This window comes from Stegostoma tigrinum, chromosome 13 (genome assembly GCF_030684315.1).
Source record: "Stegostoma tigrinum isolate sSteTig4 chromosome 13, sSteTig4.hap1, whole genome shotgun sequence".
Taxonomy (NCBI): Eukaryota; Metazoa; Chordata; class Chondrichthyes; order Orectolobiformes; family Stegostomatidae; genus Stegostoma; species Stegostoma tigrinum.
Window position 1 is genome coordinate 30,274,182 of NC_081366.1, and position 25,992 is coordinate 30,300,173.

A 25,992-nucleotide genomic window follows, 5' to 3' on the forward strand; every position below is an offset into this window, starting at 1 on the left:
AGCAATATCCATATTCTCTTCGACTTGTGATGCGTCACACAGCGTTTGGGTTATGATTGGATATAGTTCTGCATAGACCAGTTCCGATTGGTGTATTGGGCGTAAGCTGTGATTGGTCGTGGCCGACGACATCCCGGAAAAATGATTGGCCAATTTTAACCGTACCGTGCCAGTAAATGGTCTCTTAATTGGACGACAGTGTCTGTGCCTGGGCGGTGACGGGGGGAAGCAGTGTCATTGCCGGATCGGTGATTGGTCAGCAGTTTCAGTACCGGTCTGGTGATTGGTTATTGTGGTCAGTACCGGCCTCATGATTGGTTGATGCGCGCCGGTCTGCGGTGGGGAGGGAGGTAGCTGTTTACCGGGAGCGGGCTGTCGGGGAGGGAGTGGAGGTGAGAGGAAAGAAAAAGAGGGGAAGACTCCGTGCGTCCTCCGCCGCCGCCAAGTGGAGCTCGCGTCCAAGCGTAGGACAGCCGCGTTTTTTTTTGTTGCTGTGAATCCGTAATTGTTGAGATCGGTAACTGCGAATTAAGTGACTTTGCTGCGGCTTGACTTGTCGTCGCTATGTCCACCCCGGCGAGGCGGCGGCTGATGAGAGACTTCAAAAGGTGAACACACCCACACAAATATCCCAAAGGAATGGGGGGGGGGTTGGGGTTGGGGTTGGGTGCGGTGAGTTTGTCTGGGTCTCCACCTCGTCGTTATTCAACCTGGGTGTTGTGTCTGACGGGCCTGCCGTGTCGACCAGGCCTCTGGTGTCAATAAAGCTCAGTCAGGTAGCTCGTCTGCAGAGGTCGGTCAAAGTAGATGTGAATAGACCTTCGGTGCTGCTAGGGCTTGGAGTGCAGCAACCGTGAGGTGGTGTTGTGTGTCCATCTGTATGCCTATGGCAGTTTCGAGTGCTGGCGAATTACTATGTGTGTCAGCCAACAATGATATTGTTTCCCCTCCCAACGTAAATCTTCCTCGAACACAAGGATAGATTCCTATAAGCAAGTGTGAGTTTTGTGTATTAGTTAGTACCTAGTATGGATTTAGCAAGTTATTCCTTAAAATTGGAGCAACATTTACAAATGCTGTTGTAGAGCTCCCTCTGATGTCACTGATGTTATTTTAGGGCAATATGTCTAACACGTGGGTACTCATCTGCTTCCCACCACAAATTTGCTCTCCCAGGTGAATCACTGGCCAGACGCTGCCAACTCTATTGCATTAAATAGGTGGACATCCCTCATGAGTGAGCATGAACAATATGTGCTGGCACAGTTCTGCCTTGTATGTTACAACAAGGGTTACTAGTAATTCTGTATTGTGGCTTTGGACATCCTGAGATCGTTAAGAATGCTGTATAAATCCAGGTTGTCCCAAATCTCTAAGTGTAAATGCTTTTTCAGTGCAGCTCGTTGAACCTTGCTGATCAGACTGGATAATGTATTCTGTGATTCACACCAGAATTACACTTTGTTAGTCATTGCTTTATTACTTCAATTGTCCACCTATCCAACAGCTTATAACCAAAAGTACTTCACCTTGGTATCACTTAATTTGCCCATGTTTGGAAATAAAACATTTGAATTGAATTACTGCATGTTTTCACAGCTTGCAGACACAGTGCACCAAGCAGAGGTATATAGGAACAGTGAGTTGGAGGGTCCATTAGCAAGTAGGTTCAAGATGCTGAATGTTCTATCTTGAGTGGAATAGAGGAAGGGGGATATACGAGGAAATCAAATTCTACATGCAAGAGTGAATGTGAAGTCAGGGATTGTTCAGAGATAATGAGATTTACTGAGTGCTTTGTAGATGACTCAGGATATTACATTATAAGCACTGCTGTGTTAGTTTAAGCACCATCCTGAATGATTTGAACCAATTTTTTTCAGCCCTCTGGGCCTTGGATCATCATTATTACAAAGATGCCATAAAATGTTAATGTATTTCATTGTCTTGGCTGAGGTGCATGTACAAGAACTATTCACAAACTTTCATCAGGTTTTGTGTCTGTCCTATATTAAAGGTGCTGTCGAACCAGGAATTACATTGTATTTTAAAAATCCTGTCTAACATTTTTAAGTTTTCTCATCAACTTATCCAAGGACTTTTAAATCTAAAACACACATGGTGACTTTTTAAGATGCATATTCATTTATGATGCATGTCCACAAGCTATTTGACAGTGTAAGGTATTGACCATGTAATCTTTCCTTTGTCCAGTATCCAGATCTGTGCTTCCATCAGATTTAACACTGGAGTCACCAAGTGTTGACATGACCCATTTTTTATTCTTTAAAACTTGTATGGTTGTTACTCTTTTTCCGTTTATCGATCACTTCTTCAACTGAGTGCAAACTTGGAGATTGAATCTATGACTTTTCTTTATGCTGCTGCCCTGTCTTCAGCCATCAGATGAGCCTGTATACTGACTTGTTAATAGGAGCAATTATCTGTAAATTAGTTATGTATTAGTTATTAATTCTGTATTCTTAGAACTATTAAAAGGGCTGTCATCCAGAGAAGTACGCTTAAGGTGGTACAGCTTTGTAGGGCAGTAAGGTATTGGTTTTTGTCCAAACAACTGTTTTGGGCTTCTTGCATCTCTTGTCCTATACAATGTTTGGGAAGGAAATAATGAGGGAATAGTCTTCAAGCAGTCCCTGGTAGCCAGTGGCTCATGCGGACCTCTATATTCTGCCCAAGACCCCACCTGACTACAGTTTCAACATGCCCCAGGAAGAGTAATCATACAAGAAGGAAGTTGGAGGATAGCATGTATCTTCAGGGGAAGTTTCTGTTGGAGATACACTGAGTGATGTTGTTGGAACAGAGGCGTATCAGAGTTGGAAATGTTAGACAATCTAAATATGAGGTCTAGCATTGCAAGAAACGGTTTGCAGTTTCTGGCGGGGCAACAGCATAGCTAAAAACTTAATTTGCTCATCCACCGCACAAATAATACTGAATAATGTTTTATGTACATTTTTATACAGGTTTTTTTCATCCTAACATACACCATGAAACTGGATAAAAGCAATTCAGAAATGTGACATTTGCAGATAACACAATTTTAAGCACATGGTACCAAGCGTCTATGATCTTGTTTCTCTCATTTTAAAAAGAGGGCACTATCTCTTAACTCACTTAATCCTATGAGCCATCAAGTTCTGCCTCTATTTATACTGTCAATTTTCTAAAAATAACTTGTTTTAGAATCTATTTTAGAACTGTTATGAACATGGATGTTCCAGTAATTCCTGTCACGATGAACTGGTTTCCATTTCTCTCTAGGTCTGAGAACTATTTTAGAAACTACCTCAACTTTCACCACTTCAGTTAAATGATTTTTATTCACGTGACATATTTTTGGCTTTAATAGTGCAATCTATTAAAATCTGGGATAGTTGTATGGCATATTAACAGTACTAGTTATCTAGTTGTGCTGTCCTTCAAGATTAGGTAAGAGCAAGGCAAATCTGTAACTTTTGGCAATTTGCTGCTCTTGGGGACTGAAAACATGAATGGCATTCACCCATGCGGCTGCCTAGAGCGTAATTCTTTGACTGGAAGTAAGAATTTTTTTTCTGCTTTCCGGAGTTTGTTACAGAGCATCATACTCAAATTAACAGCAATTATGATCTGAAAATCACAAATAGAGGTTGATTTTAAATACAGGACTCAAATTGAGTGAAACTGGTCATGAAGCAGTGTACATATCCCCTTCCCCTGGGAAATCTGTGATATCTCAGATTAGAAGTTCCACTGAGTGGAATAATTTTATTTTTATTATTCTGATTAACCTTATGACAAGTTTATTATTGATGAATCAGAAATGTAAAGTTTGAGTTTTAAAGTGTATTGTCTAACTAGGCTACAAGAGGATCCTCCAGCTGGTGTTAGCGGAGCTCCTTCTGATAATAATATTATGTCCTGGAATGCAGTTATATTCGGGTGAGTAATTGAATTAGACTGGATGATGGGGATATATGTTGCTTTGCTCTTGGTGCTAATTAAATGATGCAGTTTAACAAAAACTTCCAGCATTTCTCGCATTAATAAAATGGAACAGAACTCAAGCTCCCATCTTTTTCACTCTTAACTGCTAGAGAGGGAGAAAGTTTAATTAAATTCTTTGTGGTAAACATTCATCAATTTACCCACTGACTTCTTTTCACCTGTTATTGTATGTTCCCTCTGAATTAAAACTTAGCTGATTATTGTAGTGTGGGGGTGGTAGGAGTAAGCCAACAACAAAATAATTCCCTCATTCAATCAAGCACTTTATATGCGTATTACAGACCTTGCACACAACAAGACAGACTTGAAGATTACATCTCTGAATGCACAAGAATGAATAATCGTACACCAAAACACTTCAAGCTCGTAAAATACATCTTGAGGGAGTGTGTTGCCTTGGGTCATTGGTATTTCATTGTCCTGCGCATATCGGATTCAGATTTACCTCCTACTAATACAATGAGACTCTGCTGCCCTGTAATAAAATGTAGAGCAATCACAGATGACTTTGTAGAAGCAAGTCCAGAGTGCACAACTACTCATAATTTACTATCCAGAAGCATCTGGTAGTTGATGTATGAAATAGCATCACCATACCGTGCTCAGCTTTAAAGTCATTATCTTCCTGATCTAGGAAAGAAGATGCGCTAATGAAATTTTAATACATCAAAGCCAAAACAATTGTCACATTTACAGTGAATCCTTTCAGAATGAAAATAAAGAATCGTGAATTTGAACCCAAGCCTTTTGCATCCATGGAAAAATTTCTTCATGTTTTATTTTAGTTGTAAGCTTGTGCTGTGATCTGCCAACTTCTCAGACGTGTGCACAGTCCTGTTTGAATACTTTGGTTAGTGAGGAAGATCGCAAACCTTGGCTGACATTTTTTAATCCCTTCTCTCTAGCAAAAGAGTCAGTGCTCTTGGTATTTACTTGTCCAAGCAGAATAAATTGTAGTCATTAGGGGTGTAATCCAGGCATGATTATGGTCCCAATTTTGTTTCCAGTGACAAAAGTACGGTTCATGTCCCTCTCAGCTGCCCACAAATCTTGCTAGAGATTTTCTCTAGTCTTGTGTATTATCCAAGTGGTCACTCCTACAAGAGATGTGGTGTCTGGGACAAATAACACCGATGCTTTATTGAAGAATTGTAACAGCAGTTTCTTTTTCAAAATTTCAAACACTGAATGACTTCAGAAGTGAAATGTGACACTTGTAACATTTAATTTGTCAAGTCCAGGGAAGTTTTCCAATATTGATCACAAGCACCCAGTTCAGTCTCATTCTTGAATGCAATAGCCATAATGTTTTCTTCAAATTTGTGGTATGGAGGCAAATTATAAGAAATAGTCTGAATGGCCTTTACCTACACCTATCAGTCATGCTTTTCCCCATCTCATAAGATCATGGCAGATCCTGTTGTGGCCTTAACTTCACTTTCCTCCCTGGCCTGATAACCTTCAAATTCCCTGGAGATCAAAAATCTATCAACTCAACCCTGAACACATTATGATTTGGCCCAGCTCCCTATGGATGAGAGTTCCAAAGAGTAATAATGCTCTGAGAAAAGAAATCCCTTCCATCCCATAGATGGGAGAATCCATTGTTTTTCAACTGTGTCTCCTAGCTTTAGAATCCCTCACAAAGGGTGACTTGCTTTGGATATTCACCCTCTCAAACCCCTTCAAAATTACATTTCTTCAATAAGATTGCCTCTCTCTTTTTCTGAACTACAATGACTAAGCTCAGCTAGCCCAACCATTCTCATAAGCCACCCTCTCACCCTCAGAATCAGCCCAGTGAAACAACCTTTGACCCGCTTCCAGTACTAGTATACTTCTTCATTAAGGAGACAAAAACTACATTACTTTAATTGTGGTCGTCTCAAAAGCTGTTTGGCTGACTAATTCCTATTTTGTGCTCCATCTTCCTTATTCTGAAGGCCAGCATTCGATTTGCCTTTTTAATTACTTGATATACTTGCATGCTAACCTTTTGTGATTCCTGCCCAAGGATACCCAGATCTCCCTCGCCTGCAGTCAGTCTCCATTTTTAAATAATATCCTAATAGTGGACACGTCGCAATTTTTCACATCATACTCCCTTTGGGGTTATGTTTTGCACACACTTAGTAAATCTATCTATTATCTCTTCATATCTTACACTCTTCAACTTGTCTAAGGACTTTTGAAGAATCTAAGACACACATGTGGTGACGTTTTATGATGCATGTCCACTAGCTATTTGACAGTGTAAGGTATTGACCATGTAATCCTTCCTTTGTCCAAAATCCAGATCTGTGCTTCCATCAGATTTAACACTGGAGTCACCAAGTGTTGACATGACCCATTTATTATTTTTTTTAAACTTGTATGCTTGTCACCCTTTTTCCTTTTATCAATCACTTTTTCAACTGAGTGCAAACTGGGAGATTGTATCTCTGGTTGTCTTTATGCTGCTGCCCTGTCTTCAGCCATCCGATGAGCCTGTATACTAACTTTTTAATAGGGGCAATTGCTTTCCTACTTTGTGTGTCAGCAAATTTGGCTACAGTACATTCTGATCCCCCTTTAAATCACTAATCTAGATTATAACTATTTGAGTCTCAGTAATAGTACCCCAGTAACAAGAGTTTGTTTTGCCAACCCAAAAGTGAACTATTTGCCCTGAATTTCTGTTATCCGGTCATCTATCCATGCTGACGTATCATCTGAAAAACCATTAAATAAATTCCTGTCTAGAAACTTTTTATGTGGCACCTTACAGCATGCCGTTTGGAAATCCAAATGCACTACATTTGATGGTTCTCCTTTATCCACCTTACTGAGTATATCTTCAAAGAGCTCTTTGCAATTTATCAAACCCTATTTCCTTTTCACAAAACTGTGTTGATGCTATGCAATTGTATTCTGTTCTTACTACATGTTTAATAATAAATTCTAACATTTTCTTAGTGACAGATGTATAAACAGCCGGCCTTTATTTTCCTGCTTTATGTTTCCCTCCTTGAATAGTATATGTTGCATTTGTGGTTCTCTAATCCATTGTGATTATTTTGGAATCAAGTCTATGCCAAAGACCCCAGTACCACATCCGATGGCTGAGCAGGGTACCTCCTAAGGGCAACTATTAGATTACAGCATCTAACTGTGTACACACCCTGAAAGTTGAGCTGAAAACTTTACTCTCACCTTTGTCACAAATTATAAGAAAATTTTTGTTCTCTATTGCAATGCATGATGTATTTATTCACAAATTATGAGAGAGCTCTAATATTTTAGAACTTGTACGGATCCTGATGGTTATTCACAAATTACAGCAGACATTTTAAAAGGTGATTTTCAAAGCTTGCTAATGAATAACATGGTCAGCATATTTGAACAGCAAAGGGCAATAGTATAATTATTAACAAAAACAAAGTTGCTGCAAAAGCTCAGCAGGTCTGGCAGCATCTGTGGAGGAGAAAACAGTTAACGTTTCGGGTCCGGTGACCCTTCCTCAGAACTGGTGGTGGCTGGGAAAATGTAAGTTTATATGCAGAAAATGGGGAGGTGGGTAGGATAGGGAGTAACTGATAGGATAGAGCCCAAAGAGAGAGAAAGACAGACAAAGGAGTTGCTAACTGTCAGGCTGGGCGGGTGAATAGTTGTTAACGGAGACTGTTAGTCACTAACATCCGGGGGGTGGTGTGTGTGGTTGTAGTGGCAGGCTATGTGGTAACGAGGCCTGGTGTGTGGGGTGGGAGGCTGGGACATGGAGTTTAGGCCCTAAAATTATTGAACTCAATATTGAGCCCAGAGGGCTGTAGGATCTCCAGGGGCCACTAATATCCATTACAAACCGACTGACTCCCACAGCTACCTGGGCAATACATCCTCACACCCCACTTCCTGTAAAGACTCCATCCCACTCTCCCAGTTCCTCTGTCTCCGTCGCATACGTTCAGATGAGGCCAGTTTCGACAAGGGAGCCTCCAAAAAATGTCCACATTTTTCCTCAACTGAGGATTCCCCAGCTCGGTTGTTGATGGGGTTCGACCCATCTCCCACACTTCTGCCCTCACCCCTTCTCTTCCCTCCCGCAACAGCGATAGGCCCCCCCCCCCCCCCCGCTTGTCCTCACCTACCATCTCACCAGCATCCACATCCAGATCATCATCAGATGCCATATACACCACCTCCAGCAAGATGCCACCACCAGACGCACATTCCCCTCCCCTCCCTTGTCCACCTTCCGCAGGGACCATTCCCTCTGGGTCACCCTGGTCCATACTTCCTTCACCCCCAACACCTTCCCCTGTAACTGACGAATGTGCAACACCTGCCCATTTACCTCCTCCCTCCCCGGTATCCAACGGCCCAAACATACTTTCCAGGTGAAGCAACACTTCAACTGCACTTCCACGAATCTAGCCTACTGCATTCGCTGCTCACAATGTGGTCCCCTCTACATTGGGGAAACGAAGAGTAGACTTGGTGACCGCTTCGCAGAACATCTACAGTCTGCTCGCCAAAAAAAAAGACCCTGAACTACCTGTTGCCTGCCACTTCAATGCACCACCTTGCTCCCTGGCCAATATCTCTGACTCCGGCCTGCTGAAGCCCAGCACAAGCTGGAGGAACAACACCTCATTTTCCGCTTGGGGACCCTACAGCCCTCCGGACTCCGTATCGAGTTCAATAATTTTAGGGCCTAAACTCTCCCATGTCCCAGCCTCCCACCCTACACACCAGGCCTTTTTACCACATAGCCTGCTGTTACACACCCACTGTTGTTAGTCACTAACAGTCCCCATTAACAACTATTCACCCTCCCAGTCTGATAGTTAGCAACTCCTTTATCTGTCCAACTGTCTCTCTCTTTGTGCTCTATCCTATTGTTTACTCCCACCCCCCCACCCGCCTCCCTATTTTCTGCATATAAACTGATGTTTTCCCAGCCACCATCACTTCTGAGGAAGGGTCACCGGACCTGAAACGTTAACTCTGTTTTCTCTTCCACAGATGCTGCCAGACCTACTAAGCTTTTCCAGCAACTTTGTTTTTGTTCCTGATTTACAGCATTGGGAGTTCTTTTGGTTTTTATTTAGTATAATTACTAAGTTGTCCCAATTAGTGTGAATTAACTTCTAAAGAATTGGAGAATATCTAAACAATAGCAAATATTAGTAAAAATGGAAGAAGAGACCCAGAAAAGAGGAAGAATATTTACAAACCTATTCCAGTAAAGCACTAACTGTAATCATTCCTGGTAGACAGTACTTGACAGCCAATTAAGAATAATTCTTGTGGCCTCTGCAGTCAAAATAATCTCCGGGTGGCGTGGTCAGTCTGTCACAGCATGCAACAGCCAGTCTTGAATTGTATAAGTCTATCATAATTTACGTACCAAATGTTAATGCACTGGTTTTAAAATTGGTACATAAAACATATATCAGTTTCTTTAATGCTGCTGTTTTAGAATGTAAGTGGCATTTGTTGATCCCAAATATGTTTCAATACTTAATGTTTTTAATTATTTCTTGACTTTATCTGCTTCTAGACCAGAAGGAACACCTTTTGAAGATGGTAAGCCAGCATTGCTGAACAAAATCAACTGAATCAATCCTTTTTCATTAATTTACTTCAGCAAAACTATTGGGAAAGCGAGACAGAAGGTTAATTTGCTCAGTTCAGCATGTTATTGTCCTGTGACTTTTGCTGCTGAAATTGAAAACTAAATGTGTTAACATTTACCAGCGTGGACTTGTGATTTGCTGTATGTCATATTGGTTTGTTCACATGTTGGGTCACCTTGAGTGATTTAACACTCTTGAAAAGATACTTGGCTCCTTATGTTGCTTAATATGTAGCTAGAAGAAGACTATAGCTTGACGCGCTATAATGCACACATTTCTGATGGTGCATGAAAAGTATAGTGATCCTGCTAATTTCTCGAGTAGCAACGTCAAGGACCAAATAGAATGAAGTTGTGATTGACATGGCTAATATTTATTGTCCATCTCCAGGGCAGGGTTTTTATTTCTTGAATCACATCAGCCTGTATGATGCTGGTATATCTAAAGTTCTATTCGGGAGGCATTCCAGACTTTTTTGATCCATTGATATTAAAAGGGACAGTATATCTCACAGCCAAGTTATTGTGTGTTTTCAAGAGGAAGTTGCAGGTTCTGGAATTGCCATTGGGCATATTTTCTTTGTTATTGTATCCAAAATGTAAAATACATACTAGTTGCAGGTCTAGGTGACGCTGTCGAAGAAGCTATGTAGATTATACATGCTGTGACCACTGTGTCGCTAAAGATGGGGATTAATGTTTAAGTTGGCGAGTGAGGCTCTGTCAAGCTAGCTGCTTTGACCTGGACAGCAGTAGCCAAAAGAATGGTAATGATGGTTCAGGTGGGTGTCATATTTGGCACTGACTATCCCATTGCATATCAAAAGGGAAGTGGTTAAACTCTTCTTGGATTTGTATTTAGGAATTTTTATTTCCCCAAAATAAAAATGCTTGCCCATCAAGCTGCATCACACTTCAAGTCCCACCATGCAATACTAAGACAGAGCAGCAGGAATTAAAAAGGAACAGAGCCTGCAATCTGATTCCTGCTGCCTCAAGAGGCATCTTGCCCCACAAAGATCTGTAGATCAAAATCAGTCTGTTAATTTACATGGAGACCCTGAGTAGATGTCATTCTTGAATCAAGGGGCAGCTGAAGACATCAGTCTCTACTTGTTGCAGTAATCAATTACATCTTGTAAAATGATTTTTCAGGGGAGAGTCGAACATAAAACAAAAGTTTTGGGAAAGAGTAGAAAAATGTATATTTGAAGAGAGTCTTTAAGAAGTTTCTAGGAATTAATGCTTAATGTTTGTATCACTACATAGTGCTTTCATTCTACAGAAGTACTCCCTTTGTCTAGTAGTTAGAAGGAATATTTACCAAGGGTTTTGTAATGTACTGCCAACTGTAAGAGGGTTTCTTTCCTTGTGTGAATATACGGAGGAGAATGATGGCTCTAATTCATGTGTAATATTTCACTTGACAATTAAGTGGTTTTTGTTTTGTTGTATGCAGGTATATGCAAGAATCATTTGTTTTTCTGTTCATAGGCACTTTCAAACTGGTTATAGAATTCACAGAGGAATATCCTAACAAACCTCCAACTGTTAGATTTGTATCAAAAATGTTCCACCCAAATGGTAAGTGTTATTACGTATTGTACAATAGATATCTTTTCAGTTTATTCTTTGTAATGTAATTGACTCAATGGGATATGATGCCCTGACACATGTCTGGTTTCTTGGCCATTCCCATTTGACATTCTTCACGTGTGAACCTAGATAATCATCTAATTGAGACTAACTTAGAAACCATTTTTGCAGATCTGAACCTGTAAGTTTAGGCACTTTTCTAAAAAGGGATTTTTTTTCCCACAATAATTAGGAGCATGAACTTTTCTGTGGTAAGAGCTTAAGCACATTAGGCAGAATACACAACAGGAAAGGTAGTAAATGTTTATGGAACACAGTTTGTTCCCCTTCCTGAATCTGACCCACCTTCAAATGTGGCGATAAAGAAACACGTTGTCTAAAAAATCCTTGCAGACTTTGAATAAGTGTACACACCACTGAGATCAAACCCAAGGGTAGGCTTTTACAGTTCATTACCACAGCATTGTTATGCTACAGAAGGAGACCATTTGGTCTAACATTAGGTTCTCCAAATGAAATGTCAATTAATACCATTTTCCTATTGTCTTCCCATAACCCTATATGTTATTTCTTTGCAAATAATCTCTCAATTCCCATTTTGATATATTCACTGATCTTGCCTCCTCCACACTGTCAGGCAATGAATTCCAGACTACAAGCATTCACTGAGAGAAGAAGCTTTCCCTTGCATTGCTTTTACTTATGCCAATTTCTTCAAATCTGTACTCTCTCCTTAATCTTTTTTTGAAGTGGGAACAGATTCTCCCTTTCCGTCATGCTGTTTCATGATTTTCAATACCTCTTTTCAGGTGCCTTCTCTCCAAAGAAAACCTGTTATTTCTCCAATCTATCTTCATATTTGAAATTTCTCAAACCTGGAATCATTCGCATAATCTTTACTGCACTCTCTGCATTCTTTCTAAACAGAGGTGCCCAGAACTAGATGCAGTATTTCATCTAACACTGTACTAGTGTTTTAGACCAGCTCAACGTGACCTCTCTGCTCTCGTACTCTTTATCCCTCATTGTGAAGCTTAGGATACTATCCTTTGTTAACTGCTCTTGTCCTGCTACATCTAATGATTTATGCATAAACACGCTTGAGTCCCATTGATCCTGCACCCCTTTATTTGTACCATTTAGCTTACATTGTTTCTCCATCTGTCTCATAAAGTGAGTGACCTTAGTTTCTCCGCATTGAACTTTGTGTCAATGTCTGCACATTCCACCAACCTGTCAGGATCCTTTTTTGAAGTTTTGTACTGGCCTGACAGCTTACAACATTTCCAAGTTTCATATCATCTGTAGGTTTTGAAATTGTGCTAAATTCAAGGTATCAGTCATTAATACATATCAGAGAAAAGCAAGGGTCCCAGCACTGACCCCTGGAAATTCCTCCACAGATATTCCTCTAGCTCCTTTCCTCCTTTTTCATTCCATGAGCTATAAAATTTGCTCACAATTCTGTGTTACATGATATCAAATGTCTTTTGCAATCCTATACCTCAATAGCACTGCTGTCTTGAACCTTCTCTGTTACTTCCTCAAAAGAAAAACTTCAGTGGAGCATGAGTTTCTCACAAAAAATCCATACTGGTTTTTGTTATTCAGTCCTCCTCTATCCATGGGTCAACTTGTCCCAGATTTTTTTTTCCAGCCACTGAACTAAACTGGCTGGCCTATCATTGTATCCTCACACCCTTTTTGAATAATGTTTTCAAATCTTCAGTCATCTGGCATCACCCTAATTCCAAGGAAACCTGGAAAATTATGGTCAGCCTCAGCAATTTCCAGTCTCACTTCCCTCCGTATCCTTGGGTGCGCTGGTCCTAATTCCTTGTCAACTTTAAATACCTGACAGCCTATCAAATACCACTAACTCATCAATTTTAAAACCTTCTAATTATTTCTTTCACCAAGACCTGGGTAGCATCATGGTAAAGACATGTGCAAAGTATTCATCTAATACCTTAGCTCTGCCCCTACATCCATGTATAAATACCCTTTCTGGGTCCCTAATTAACCTTATTCCTCCTTTTACCATTCTTTTACTATTTCTATCCCTTTAGAAGATAAACAGATTCCCTTTTATTTTAGCTAGATAGTCTCAGTCTCAATTAGATGATTAACTTAGAGCCCATCATTGCAGATCTGAACCTGTAACGTGAGGCACTTTGTCAAAAGGGATTTTTTTTTAAACACACATTTCTCTGTTTGCTTTCTCACCCCTCTGGACTTTCTGCATCTAGCTTGGTTCTCAGATGTATTTTTCTTCTGACATCAAGAGCAAACTGTTTTGTCTCGATCATCATTTCTATCTCTTTTGTCATCCATGGAGCTCCTGGCTTTGCTTGCCTTACCTTTCCATTCCAAGGGAAAGTATCTTAACTGTGCCTGAACTATCTTTTTTTTTGGTGACGAATTGCTGAATTACTGTTTTTCTTGATGACCCCTAAGTACAATTTATTCAGGTCCTTGCTATCGCCGAGTGATTTATTCAGTTTAGACTACATTTACAGTGAAGTTGGCTTTTCCCCAGTTAATTGATCAACCTAAGCCATATAATGTAAATACTAATGTACCCCAAATGTCCTTTCACTGCAACTTGATCCACTGGGGCCAGCCTCATTTCTGAGAACCAGGTTTGGCAGCAACTCCTTTTCCATTGAACAGTAGTTAAAAGGAAAAAAGAATTTAAACCAACCCCTGCCCTCAAGGAAACTGTTGTTAATAATCAGCATATATCCCTTGTGAAAATAAACACTGAAATTTCAAAGACCTTTACGTGTTTGGGTATATCTGTTTGTAATCCACTGGGAATTTGGCATCGTTACGATTGTTAAAGGGCAGGTGACTTCCAGCACTCTTTCTGTCCACTTAAAGGAGAATTAACTTCTTACAGCATCTAAAATGCCCGGTATGATCTCCCTTCATTCATGTGATGTTGCCATATTATGTTGGTTATTGTTGCTCCCTGGTCAATACCAAATTTTATTGTTGAACATATTCTGAAAACAATGTAGTAGCTGCAGTTTTCGTATAATCTCATTTGTTTTACTGTTAGAAACAAAACTTTTTGCCGTGTTTTCTTACTTCAGTTTATGCAGATGGCAGTATATGTTTAGACATATTGCAGAATCGATGGAGCCCAACCTATGATGTCTCATCAATTTTAACGTCTATTCAGGTAATTTTTTCTTTCGTTTATGTTACCTGTTCTATCCAGTCTATGAAATTTCTGAAGGCACTTCCAGTTTTGTTCATGGTTAATTTGGTTCTCTGTGTCTACCATCTGCAAATTGATAGTTTGTCCTCCTCAATAATCCACATTAAATGATTTTAGTCCTATAACTTTGTCTGTACAGAGCAGTGATCCCAAAACTGATCTTTATAGAATACCAGTGTTTATTTTCCTCCTGGTGAAAACCATCCTTTACTCACTAATTTGTTTTCTATTCTTTTATGATATTCTGTCCACCATATGTCAGCTAACTTCATTAACAGAATAACCTCTTAGCAATCCACATATTGATGAAGAGAATATAATGAGTATTAGAAATATTTGAGTCACAGTCGTGGAAATGTGCAGCACGGAAAAACAAAATAATATAACATTAGAGGGATATGGGCAAAATGCTGGCAAATGGGACTGGATTTATTTAGGATATCTGGTTGGCAAGGATAAGTTGAACCAGAGGGTCTGTTTTTCCATGCCATACATTTCCATGACACTGTTAAACTGGCAACCTTCATATCCAAGTGTAGTTAAAAATATAATTAAGTTATTCTCTGTTATCATCTTGTATTCTTCCATTCCATTCTCTTTCATAAAAACAGAGCCCCGTAACTCATTGATGTTTGTTAGTTTGTGCTACATGTTATCCTTCATTACAACAACCCCTACTCTTTCTTTAACTGGTTTTGCTCCAAAATTATTTAACATTTTCTTGACTTAATATATCTCTTTATATCTAATTACACTTTTACATTTATTTTTATACTGTACTTGATTTTTCTTTTTTGTTTTGGACTTAGTTTTGTCATAAACACAGCTCTGTCTTCAATTTCTGTTGTTCATCTCCAAAATTTTAACTATTGCACTTTGTTTGCAACCAAGGAATGCTAGTTTCAATAGATGTGAAGCTGGAAAAGCAGACAGTCAAACAGCATCCAAGGAGCAGGAAAGTCAACATTTTGGGCCGAAACCCTTCGTCAGGAATGAGGAGAGGGAGGGAAGCCCTGGCATGAATAGAAGTATGGTAGGGCCTGGGCAAGGGTAGGTGGGATGGTGGTAGGTGGATGCAGGTCTGATGAAGGGTTCTCGCCCAAAATGTTGATTTTTCCTGCTCTTTAGATGCTGTCCAATTCATGCTTTTCCAGCCTCACATCTATTGACTCCGACTTCCAATATCTGCAGTCTGTACTGTCTCCAAGGAATGCTAGTTTGTATAGTTCTAATTGGTTTGGAAGTTTCCTATTATCAGTGCAGATTTTTAGTTTATTATCCAATTTTTGACTCCTTTGTGTCCGCCACAAACCTGTACAGTGGGCAGCTGCTCTCCAGTTCTGTCTTAATTAGATCCCTAAACTTGAGTAGTAGAAGGAGATATCAATAGTAATGACGATGAAATATCAAATGATTTTAACAACTCATCTCATATCCTTGAGAGGAAATCTGGCTGCCTTTCTTAATATGATCTATGCATTCCTTAAGATCCTTGAGCAGCTCTTTAATAGCTTTTTAACCTACGAATTCAGTTAAACCACCACAGAAGAGTTGTAAAGCAATAAAATAGATGGATCATGTGACATTTATGCAGGCTTTGAAATGAGAAAGGTACAGTCATCTCAGTCGATCCTTAGTCTCTAATATATGAGCATCTAATGCTAGAATTGCAAGAGATAGACATGGTTATATTTGCAGAATAGCGTTTTAAGCAGTATCCCTATTTCCTTTATCACCATCCCTGGATATGCCCTTTAGTTGACAAGGCATGAGAGTTTCCAGAGGTGTGGTCAGGATGGAGTGACCATGATTACCTCCAACATTGATCCCAGATCCCATGAAATCTCACGGTACCAAGGGTCAAAGAAAATCTTGTGGATTGTCATATACGTCTTCCCTCAATGGATAAATCCTTACTCCTTCATGTTGAACACTATTTGAAAGTAGCAAGGATATAGATGTGCTCTAGCCAGGGCACTTCAGTTTTCATCACCTAACAGTGGATCAGTAGCACTGCACTGGCGGAGTTTTGAAGAGCTATCTGTCGGACTGGGTTCGAGGTAGGTTTCTCACCAACTAATGCGAGAAAAGTCTTCATGGTCCTATTCTCACCAAACAGCCTTTTGCAGATCCATTTATCCTTTCCAGTATTAATGAAAGTGATCACTACAGAATCTCTATTGAGTAAAAATCCTGTCCTCACAGAGTTCCTACCATCAACATGGCACTGGAGTTTTAAGCAGAAAATTGCTCCACGAGGAGCTCTGATGCAGCAGTAATTGACATGGAGCTCTGACTAAGTTACAACAGCTTCATTCCTGCTGTAGCAGACAGGCCCATCTTACCTCACAATTCTCTTTAGGGTGTATCAAATGTTTACGAGCCTCCAATGGGCATTCTAGTTGGGAAAAACATTGTGAAGTGCTATTCTAAAGAACAGCTAGGGATAGGAAATAACTGCTGGTCTGGCCAGTGACACACGAATCCCATGAACAAATTTAAAACTTAAAAAGATGACAGTATGTTCTGTTATATTATGTTATGTTAGCACTGTGTTGAATGAGAGAGGTTCAGAACAGTTGTGGTTTGAAATTATGCATTACTGAGGCACTGTGAGCCACCACCTGCAATTGTCTTTCATCACAATCTGTAAACTTAATTGCCCAACATATCCCTCGCTGCACTATTACCATTAAACTGGGCAGCTCACCCTGGTTCTGTGAGGAATCTGGGAGACCATGCCAGGAACAACTACAAACGAAAATAAAATGAGGAGTCAACATGGGGAAGCTATTATGCAGGACTGCACACGTGCTAAACAGCAGAGGCTGCCTGCTTTAGTCAGAGCTAAGCTGTCCAGGTCAATACTCTGCAGTCCTCCAGCATCGTGTTGTGAATGGTGAGCAATTAAACAGCAAAGGAAGTGGAGAAAAAACATTCCATGCTCATCCCCATCTGTGATGGTAGAGCCCAGCAAAGGTCCTGACCAGTGATTTTACTAATTTTATTTTCTTCTGTGCAGACCTCCTAGGGTCTTTGTGTGGCAGAGACTTCAGGAATCAGAAGTTGTCACACGCAGCTTGAAGGGAACATTGCTCCTGACCTCAATACACCCACACGTGGACAAAACTGTTGGTTGGAGTGACTTCTCCTTGTAATCAAGACAGCACTTGATAGAGTGTGCCTTCATAGAATCCTAAAAATTGTAATTAGGAGTTGGAGGGAAACTGCCAGCTGTCATATCTAGAACAAATGAAGATAGTTATGATTGTAAGAGGCAAAATATTTAAGTCCCAAGGCACCATTGCAGGAGTCACTCAGGGAAATAACCTAGACTTCATTGTCTTTGACTTCTCTAATGACCTCCCCATTAGAAGGTTAATAGTTGGGATCACTGAGAACAATAGTACAGCATGGCAGGAGGCCATTCAGCCTGTTTAATATGTTTGCTCCTTTGAGGAGCTATCCAGTTATTCCATTCTCCCTGCGCATTTTTTTTTAATGAAGTATTTATCCCATTCCACTTTGAAGGTCTCCATTTAATCTCTGTCCACCACCCTGTCAGGTGCTGTATTTCAAATCCTAATCATCCTTTATTTGGGGAAAATAATATTCTTTTCTCAATTTCTCTCTCACTTCTGTCATTCTTAAATCTGTATTCTCAGTTAGGGATACTTCAACCATTGAAGACTTTATCCAGACACTTCATGATTTTGAGCATTGCTACCAGTTCTGCAGTTAGTCTTTTCTGCTCTTAAAGACATAACATGCACTTCTACAGTCTATCTATAATAAACTGTAAGCCGTTATCCCTGGAAAATTGAATGATTAAATGCTTTGTGGTTTGTACCTTTGCAGATTTTATTGAAGGCAGTACTGTATGCTGTATTTCTATTTCCATGGCAAGCATGACTTCTTAATTCCAGTTTGATGCAATCTTAACTGGATTTACTAGTCATTATTAGAAGTTATTTTATTTTGAGTGCACAATTACAGAGCCAAGCAGTAGCTTTGTCAATGGCTAGGAAGAATTCTTTAAGCCTATATTCTATTTTAGTTGGTAGACCCCGCTCAACAATGACTCATTATTGAGCACTCTATCATACTTGCATCCTGGATATTCTTGGCTACCCCGTTGGTGGCTTTGTAGAGGCTGATCCACAAATTATTTAGAATGGACCATTGTTTCAAAGGGCAATCAAAGCAGGTGGATGAACAGTGGGTTTATAATACAAGAGTTCTTACTTGTGGACTTTTTAATTTGCTCTTATTTCTCCTGTGATAGGTCCTCAGCTCATTACTTGCATGTGAATTTAATTATAAACTGTATCTGCTGACACTCAACACATTTTTTAAAAAAAGATTGAAAATCTAGCATGCACATAAATTAAAAGAATTGAATGAAAGTATAGATGTAACAATAAAAGTGTCAAACAAATTTGATTTTTATTACGCGTGATGTGGCATGAGAAAGGATGCTGTTAGTGAGCTAAGGCCATTGCAGAACAGTAGGCTTAGTTTGGAGCACCCCCTCCAGTTGTGTGCCTATTGCATTTAGCCTTTTGAAATGGAGGGGTGCCAATGTTGCTCAGAACTGGGTGCGGTAAGGTCAGTTGGTCAGAAAGCCTATAATGATGCATATTATTGTGTTGAGCATTGATAGGCTTGGTGTAAGCAGATCGATGCCATTCTTGGTCATAGAATGCAGTTAAGTACAAAGTGATAAGACCAGAGATCTTTAGGGATCACAAGGCAAGACACTGAAGGGCTGGCCAATTTACTGAGGAGGTTGTTGCAGATTTTAATGTTTTCTTCTGCAACCCTGATGAGATGTTGCCACCATGAAAAGCTTTTTATTAAGAATGATACCTAGATAAACAGGGTGGGGATTATGCTTATTAGTAGTGACATGTATATTTGGAGAATGTTGCAATAATCTCAACTAATTTGATGTTATGGTAGTTTGGAATTTCTGTCACTTAATTTGTCTTTGGGTCTTATTTTGTATTAGGGATGGTAAGAATATGCTTATTCTATCACTTACAATTAAGTGATTGCAGTGTGAATGTTTCTATGGTTACAGCTTACCCGAACTGGTGCAGACTAACCATGCCTTATGGTGAAAGCAGTTTTTGTTTGGTTGTTATTTCTCATACCAGAATAAATTTTGACAGGGTTTTTATGCTATGAGATACTGATTAAGAGCCATCTCAGAATACCATCATATATGTTGAAAGATTCAACAGTCATATGATTTAACAAAAGAAGAAAGCAATTTGTGATTGATCTAAACAAATATGTTAGCTAGAAAAGGGAATGATAAAGTCTGAATATGATCTAATTGATTAGAAGAGAAGATTCACATTCAGCCAAGACTAGCTAACTTTTTAATTACCCCCCCCCCCCCCCCAAAAAAAAAACTCATCCATCAACTATGTCTAACCGGTTTAGGGTTAGGAGTTTGTGGCAGGTTTAGCCTCGTTCCCAGTGCACCATTCAGAGTCAAATTCTCATTTTCGGTTCACGACTACGCTGATTCAGTGGTGCGGTAGAGATTGTTGGTCAGTGTTTAGTGTTCATAGATTGTTAAAGCAGGCATGTTTAAACTTAATGTGCATTTAGTTCATACAACGTTTTCATCTGGTGACATTCAACGTTTGATAGTTTCCTTCTGGTGAAGGAAGAACACGTTTGATTTTAATTCTAACTTTTTATAATTTTTAAAATATTAATATACATGTATTTTAGGGAGGCAGTAACATTGTGGCAGTGCCATTGGACTCGTAAACCAGAACTCTGAGTCAATGTTTTGTGGTCATAGGTTCAAATTCTACATGCCGGATGTTGAAGTTTGAATTTAGTTAACAAAATCTGGAATTAACAGCAAGCCATTGGCCCTATAAGCTCTAGTGATTTTTTAATGAAAAAAATGCTTCTCTGATGTCCATTGGAAATTTTCCTGATTTGACCTGTGCATGGCTTCAGACCTGATGTAATTGCTCTCTAGGCAATTAGGGATGGGAAATAAATGTTTGCATAGTCAGAGATACCTACATCCAAAGAATAAATTAATAAAAAGTGATCCCTTCTCATCATGCCCAATAAGACCATGTAAAGTGAGCTAATGTAACTCAAATTAATTTATTTAGACTAATTTGAATATTTCAATTTGCTGAATGATTCTGCAAAAGTAAGTAGAAATGATTCTTTACCTGACACTGCCATTCTCACTTCTTTTTTCAAGTAAAAATTAACTCCCCAATTTATCTGCCAACCATGCTGCTGTGTCCAAAGTTAAACATGCGATTAATTCTAATCTCAACTTTGCCTTAGATTTAATGTTAAATGGCAGTTGCAGAGTGGATATGAGGAAGAATCACTTGTGATGTTGTCAGGGATCTGATAGCGACTGGGCCCAAATTGCTATTGGCAAAGGTCTGGGGAAAGCACTGCCAACTGCTTCACATGCGGTGTGGCACAATGCACCTAATGTTCTGAGTGGGAGGAGACTTTCTGAGAGTTCTGTCTTTTAAGCTTTCCTAACAGTAAACAATCAGAATGAGTGATTTGATGTGAAATGTCCAAATTTAATCCTGATTTTTTTCTTTTCTTTGCTCCTCTTCTCTAGTCCCTACTTGATGAACCAAATCCCAACAGTCCAGCAAATAGCCAAGCTGCACAGCTTTATCAAGAAAACAAACGTGAATACGAGAAGAGGGTATCTGCTATTGTAGAGCAAAGCTGGAGTGACTGCTAACCTACTGCAACAAGAATCCTCTGCTGACTGCCCAGTGCATTATTTTACCTGAGTAAATGCAAACAGTGTCATAAGACTGGCAAAAAAAGTCTGCATACATTCTTTGCTGACATTCTTAAGGAATTTTAGCCCTTTATTGTTTGTGCTGTTAGAGGGTTCTTTTGTTGCATGATGTGAATTTTTAAGCAGTATTTGATAAATTCGTACACTCTATGATCTCCCTTGTTTTGGCATCACCACTGTCCCATCTTTACATCAACCAACTAGTGTATTAGCACCTTATTGATACGAGTGAGTGTGAACTCTTGAATTGTGAACAACAAAGTCTGATCTGCATCAGAGGAATTCTGGTTTTGGGATCCATTAAACAAAATTTCTGATTTTATTTTATACAGGTGGCGTGAAAACCAGCCGTAACACCTGAAGTACGTTGAGGTAGAAGACAATTTAAATGTAATCTGCTCAGCAACAGGGAACAACCTGTTGTGGCATTCTCTCAGCAGAGCTCAGACTCTGTATTGGTTATGAACTGATATTGTCTGTTCATAGTTTTTTTTGCAATACAACTAACATTGACCCCATAGGAGAATACATTTCCACATTATCTTGCAATTTATTTTGAGGGTTGTCCTAAGGAATGCATCTATTTTATCATGTGGAAAAACTGTACCATCTGCCAAATCTGATTGGTGCAGTGTTACTGAAAGCATCTGTTTACAACAAGCACTTTGTCATGTCGATAAATCAGAGAAGGCTTAAATGTGTACCCCAGGCATAAAGCAGGTGCTTCTGCTATTTGGGTGCCCACAAATCTGTAATGTCCAGTGCTTCTATAATTTGGATATGCACAGAACTGTAAGTTGTCGTTTGTGCCTGCTATGATGACTGATGGCTGTCTGCACTTTGAAAAATCTCTCATTTTGTAACTGCTGTGTGAAACATGTCAGCTTCTAAAAATCAATTACGATGTGTTTGGGGAAGTACTTCAAATCTTGTTTCATACCAGACAATCTCTTTCAGCTAAGAAGAATCTCTTCCCCTGTCAAATTTATTGACTGTCTCCCCTCAAACTATTTTGAGAGGTGAGATCTTACAGCTGCTGTAAAAGCAAGTGTGCATTTTTTCATGCAAGTTTGGATAAGCGGAGGGGTGTGTGTGTGTGTGTGTGTGTGTTTGATGTTTCACGGCCGAATTTGATCTTGTCTGATCCCCATTTCATTGCATCCTAATTTAAATGCTCCATTTTCTAATCAATTGTAATTAGGCATCCCTTTACTACAAAAAGCAGAAAAAATTCATATCTGTTGTTTAAAAGGACAATAGTCATAACTTACTATAGTGTGTCCAATATCCTCTTGATAACGTCATGAGGTGATTAGTTGCTACTGTAGGTGGGGAAAACTTTATAAATCATTCCTCTGCTGAACAAAAATAACTTTCTGCTTGATGTTCTGTGTATGTATAAAATGGTGATTTTTCATATTTAGATGCTTTGTTTCAGCTCTGTTAAGCAACCTAGAATGGCAAAAAAAAGCCACAAACCTCTAACTTTGAATGAAATGCCATCAAATGAGGAAACACAGCTTTGTTTTGCAATTTTGAGCAAAAGTTCAGTCGAGTAGCTTCTAAATGTCTTCATGAATACCTCTTGTGCCATGATGGAGCAGAGTCTTTACCCCACAAAAAGTAATGCTTTCCTGACAGGGAGCCCCATTTCGAGGAAAGCCAACTACCAAATCTCTTTCTCTCCCAGAAGATTGCGAATCTCCATCACTATTGGTAGATGCTTAGCTGGAAACACCCAGAAATTTGTTTATTTATTTTCCAACAAATAATAGTTGCAGCCTTCACCACTCTTCAGGATCACAGTGAGTGTTTCATAGCCCAAACAAGGATCACTCCCTTTGAGGAGCTTTGATTTAGTAATGCACGTCAGTGTGAAAATTTTTTTTCTTTTGCAGTAATTAACTTGATTGTAATTGCCCGTTGTTTCTATCGGAATGTTGTCATGTTTTTGAAATGGTTAGATTTTCTGCTGTGGTTTGTGGAAATTAACTACTTCTGTTCATGCTGTACAAAGTATTCATTTTATTTCTTTTGTAAAGATTTTTTTTCAAACCTTAGCCCCCTTTTAAGATGTATCAAACATTTTTGTACCCTATTCGCTAGTGCTTTTTTTTAAATAAGGAGGTCAGTGAGAGAAATGTATTTATGATTCTGTTTCAGTAATTAAAAACGAGTACTTGGTTGCCATCTATTTTGCTGAAGAAAAATGATTAATTCACTCAGTGTAGCAGGTGTTTTGTACAGAAAGTCATTGATGATATTAACTATGTAATGATGTTTGCTGAAGTCGTTTCTCTTCATTTAACCGTGCCCCCCCCCCCCCCAAAAAAAAGTTTCTACTCTGTACTTGGAGGCTTGGAAAACAATTGAGTGACTGATGGACTTTGTGTTCTAATTTTATAGGTAACACTGGCGAGAATGTTCATAGCCCCCTGGGCTCTGCAGTTTCATGATGCTTGTATGTTGTACAATATGTATTGAAGCAAACACTTCTTTTTTTTTCCAGTTTTTTTTAAATAAAACAACTTTGAGAGTACAAGTGCTTTAAAAATGTATAGTGAGGAACTTTTGTATTTGCCGCTCACTATCATAGAATGCAGAACCAAATACAGAAGGCAATTTTGCTATCTTGATTCATCCATCAACTGAGAGTCTAGCATCAGTCTGGTGTGACATCCAGTTGTTTCTTCAGTGATTTCAGGGTTTAGTCTGCTGCAGGATCTACACATTCATTGATCGCCCTGAAAAGAGAAGATTTCCTGCCACCACTGATAAAACTATCCTGTTGTTTGAACATCTGAAATTCTGCTGAAGCAGGTTAAAGTAAATTTTGGGGTAAGCTTTTTCTAAATCCACCCATCTTTGACACAAGTTCACCTGTTGAATGCCTTGGGTCCAAGGTGAAACACCAAAGTTTCTACATTCTTTTCTCAGAAGAATGGAGATAAACCTTATGATTCTGTACTTGAATGTCTTTCTTGTTTCTTAGTGACAAGATGACAATATATTAGTTAAAATACAGTTTGACCACATCTCAATGTTGATCATTTCCTTGTTTATATTATGCCATTTGATATCTTGTTTACTTTAGGAGCATAGAAGGCATACAGCAAGTCTGAAGTCATTTATTGTATTATGACTATGCCAGCTGTCTGTAATGGCCTTCTCCATGTGTCCTTCCAAATCTTTTCACTTCAAATAACTATCTATTTCTGTCTGACAGCCATGATTGAATCTGCCATTACAATTTTTTCAGCATTGGCTAAATTTTAACACATTTTAAATACAATTTTAACATTGTATTCCTGGATGTCCTAACTAGTTCCAAGACTATTCTTGGAGTAAGCTGCCCTTTCTATATAACATAACATGAACCCAGGTTATGTGAATGATTAAATTGTTTTTCGATAGTTAATTTTGACTTGATCAAGCAAGTGAGGAAATGAAATAGATTGTGTTGAATTGTGTGGAACACTTCCATAAGGAAGAACATCATATAGCCCAGGTTATTGATTGAATCATGTCTGGGTTCATTGCTCATTTATGGCTGAGGCTAGATTAAATTTTAGGCTGACCAAAGTGGAAATGCTTTTGAAGTGGTCACAGGTTTACTCCAAGTCTTTGTGTTTTAAGTGGTCTAAGTTTTACTGAAGTATGTAAAAGCCTATGAATATGTCATGTTTCTTAGTTTCTGTAGTCAGTTTTGTAATCTTGTACGTACTTCAGTCTCTACTAGTTGTGAAATTTGGTATATGATAATTAATCACGAGATGGCAACACTATGTACTCTTAAGGATTTTCATATCTATTTACTAGTGCTGCCTTATCTTGGTAAGAAATCTATGCAGTTGGTGAGCTACGAGTCAAACTGTTGTAATCGGGATGATCTTAAAAAGCGATTAGCATATTAAGGAATGAATTAGAAGGCAATAGGAAATGGTGCCATTAAGATGACAATTACATTTAAAGAAACAAATTGGGAATTTGGCAAGAGTACTGTCCAACCCAAGAGTGACCATGGGTTAATGAGTTAATTGGAATTCAGAACGTCTCTAATCATACACAGGATATAGTGGCTTGGAAGTGTCGGTGTGGCCTAAGGGATTTCATGCAGAAGAAGGGGAGGCAAAGATGACAAGAGAACCTCAGACAACAGTAAATAAATGTGATCCGAGATAATGGGAACTGGGTGCTGGAGAATCCAAGATAACAAAATGTGAGGCGGGATGAACACAGCAGGCCAAGCAGCATATAAATAAATATGCCCAGTCAACCAGTGTTATGAACTAGTATGTTAAAGTGGATAGATTGCAAGCAGCTGCTTTTAAGTATTACTTTTGTGCTTGAGATAAATGTAATGAAAACATTTGTACCTGGAATGAGTCTTGTATCTAAAACAGGAGAAGTAAACTTTTAGATTAGTTTTTCTCCAAAATCAGCCCATAATTATACTTGATATCAGTCTTCGAAATTGACCTTAGAAAAACATCAAAATTGGTGGTGTTGTGGACGGTTACCCTGGTTACCCCAGAGTACAATGGGACCTTGACCAGATGGGATGAGAAGTGGTAGATAGAGTTCAACTTAGATAAATGTGAGGTGCATTTTGGAAAGGTAAATCATGGCAGGACTTAATGGTAAGGTCCTGGGGGATATTGCTGAACATAAAGACCCTCTGTTGCAACTTCATAGTTCCTTGAAAGTGGAGTCGCAGATATT

At 39.1% G+C, this 25,992-nt stretch overlaps 1 protein-coding gene across 2 annotated transcripts; it reads left to right on the forward strand.

Annotated features, from left to right (window-relative positions):
- The first annotated feature begins 348 nt into the window (after positions 1-348).
- Positions 349-23,826, forward strand: LOC125458187 (ubiquitin-conjugating enzyme E2 A-like). Of its 2 annotated transcripts, XM_048543182.2 has the most exons (6): positions 349-608; positions 3,865-3,945; positions 9,554-9,579; positions 11,123-11,212; positions 14,323-14,411; positions 21,079-23,826. In XM_048543182.2, the coding sequence occupies exons 1-6, from the start codon at positions 565-567 to the stop codon at positions 21,205-21,207; spliced, it is 459 nt and encodes a 152-aa protein (XP_048399139.1). In that variant the 5' UTR covers positions 349-564; the 3' UTR covers positions 21,208-23,826. The 2 variants fall into 2 exon arrangements, with proteins under 2 accessions (XP_048399139.1, XP_048399141.1); XM_048543184.2 differs by lacking the exon at positions 3,865-3,945.
- The last annotated feature ends 2,166 nt before the right edge of the window (positions 23,827-25,992 follow it).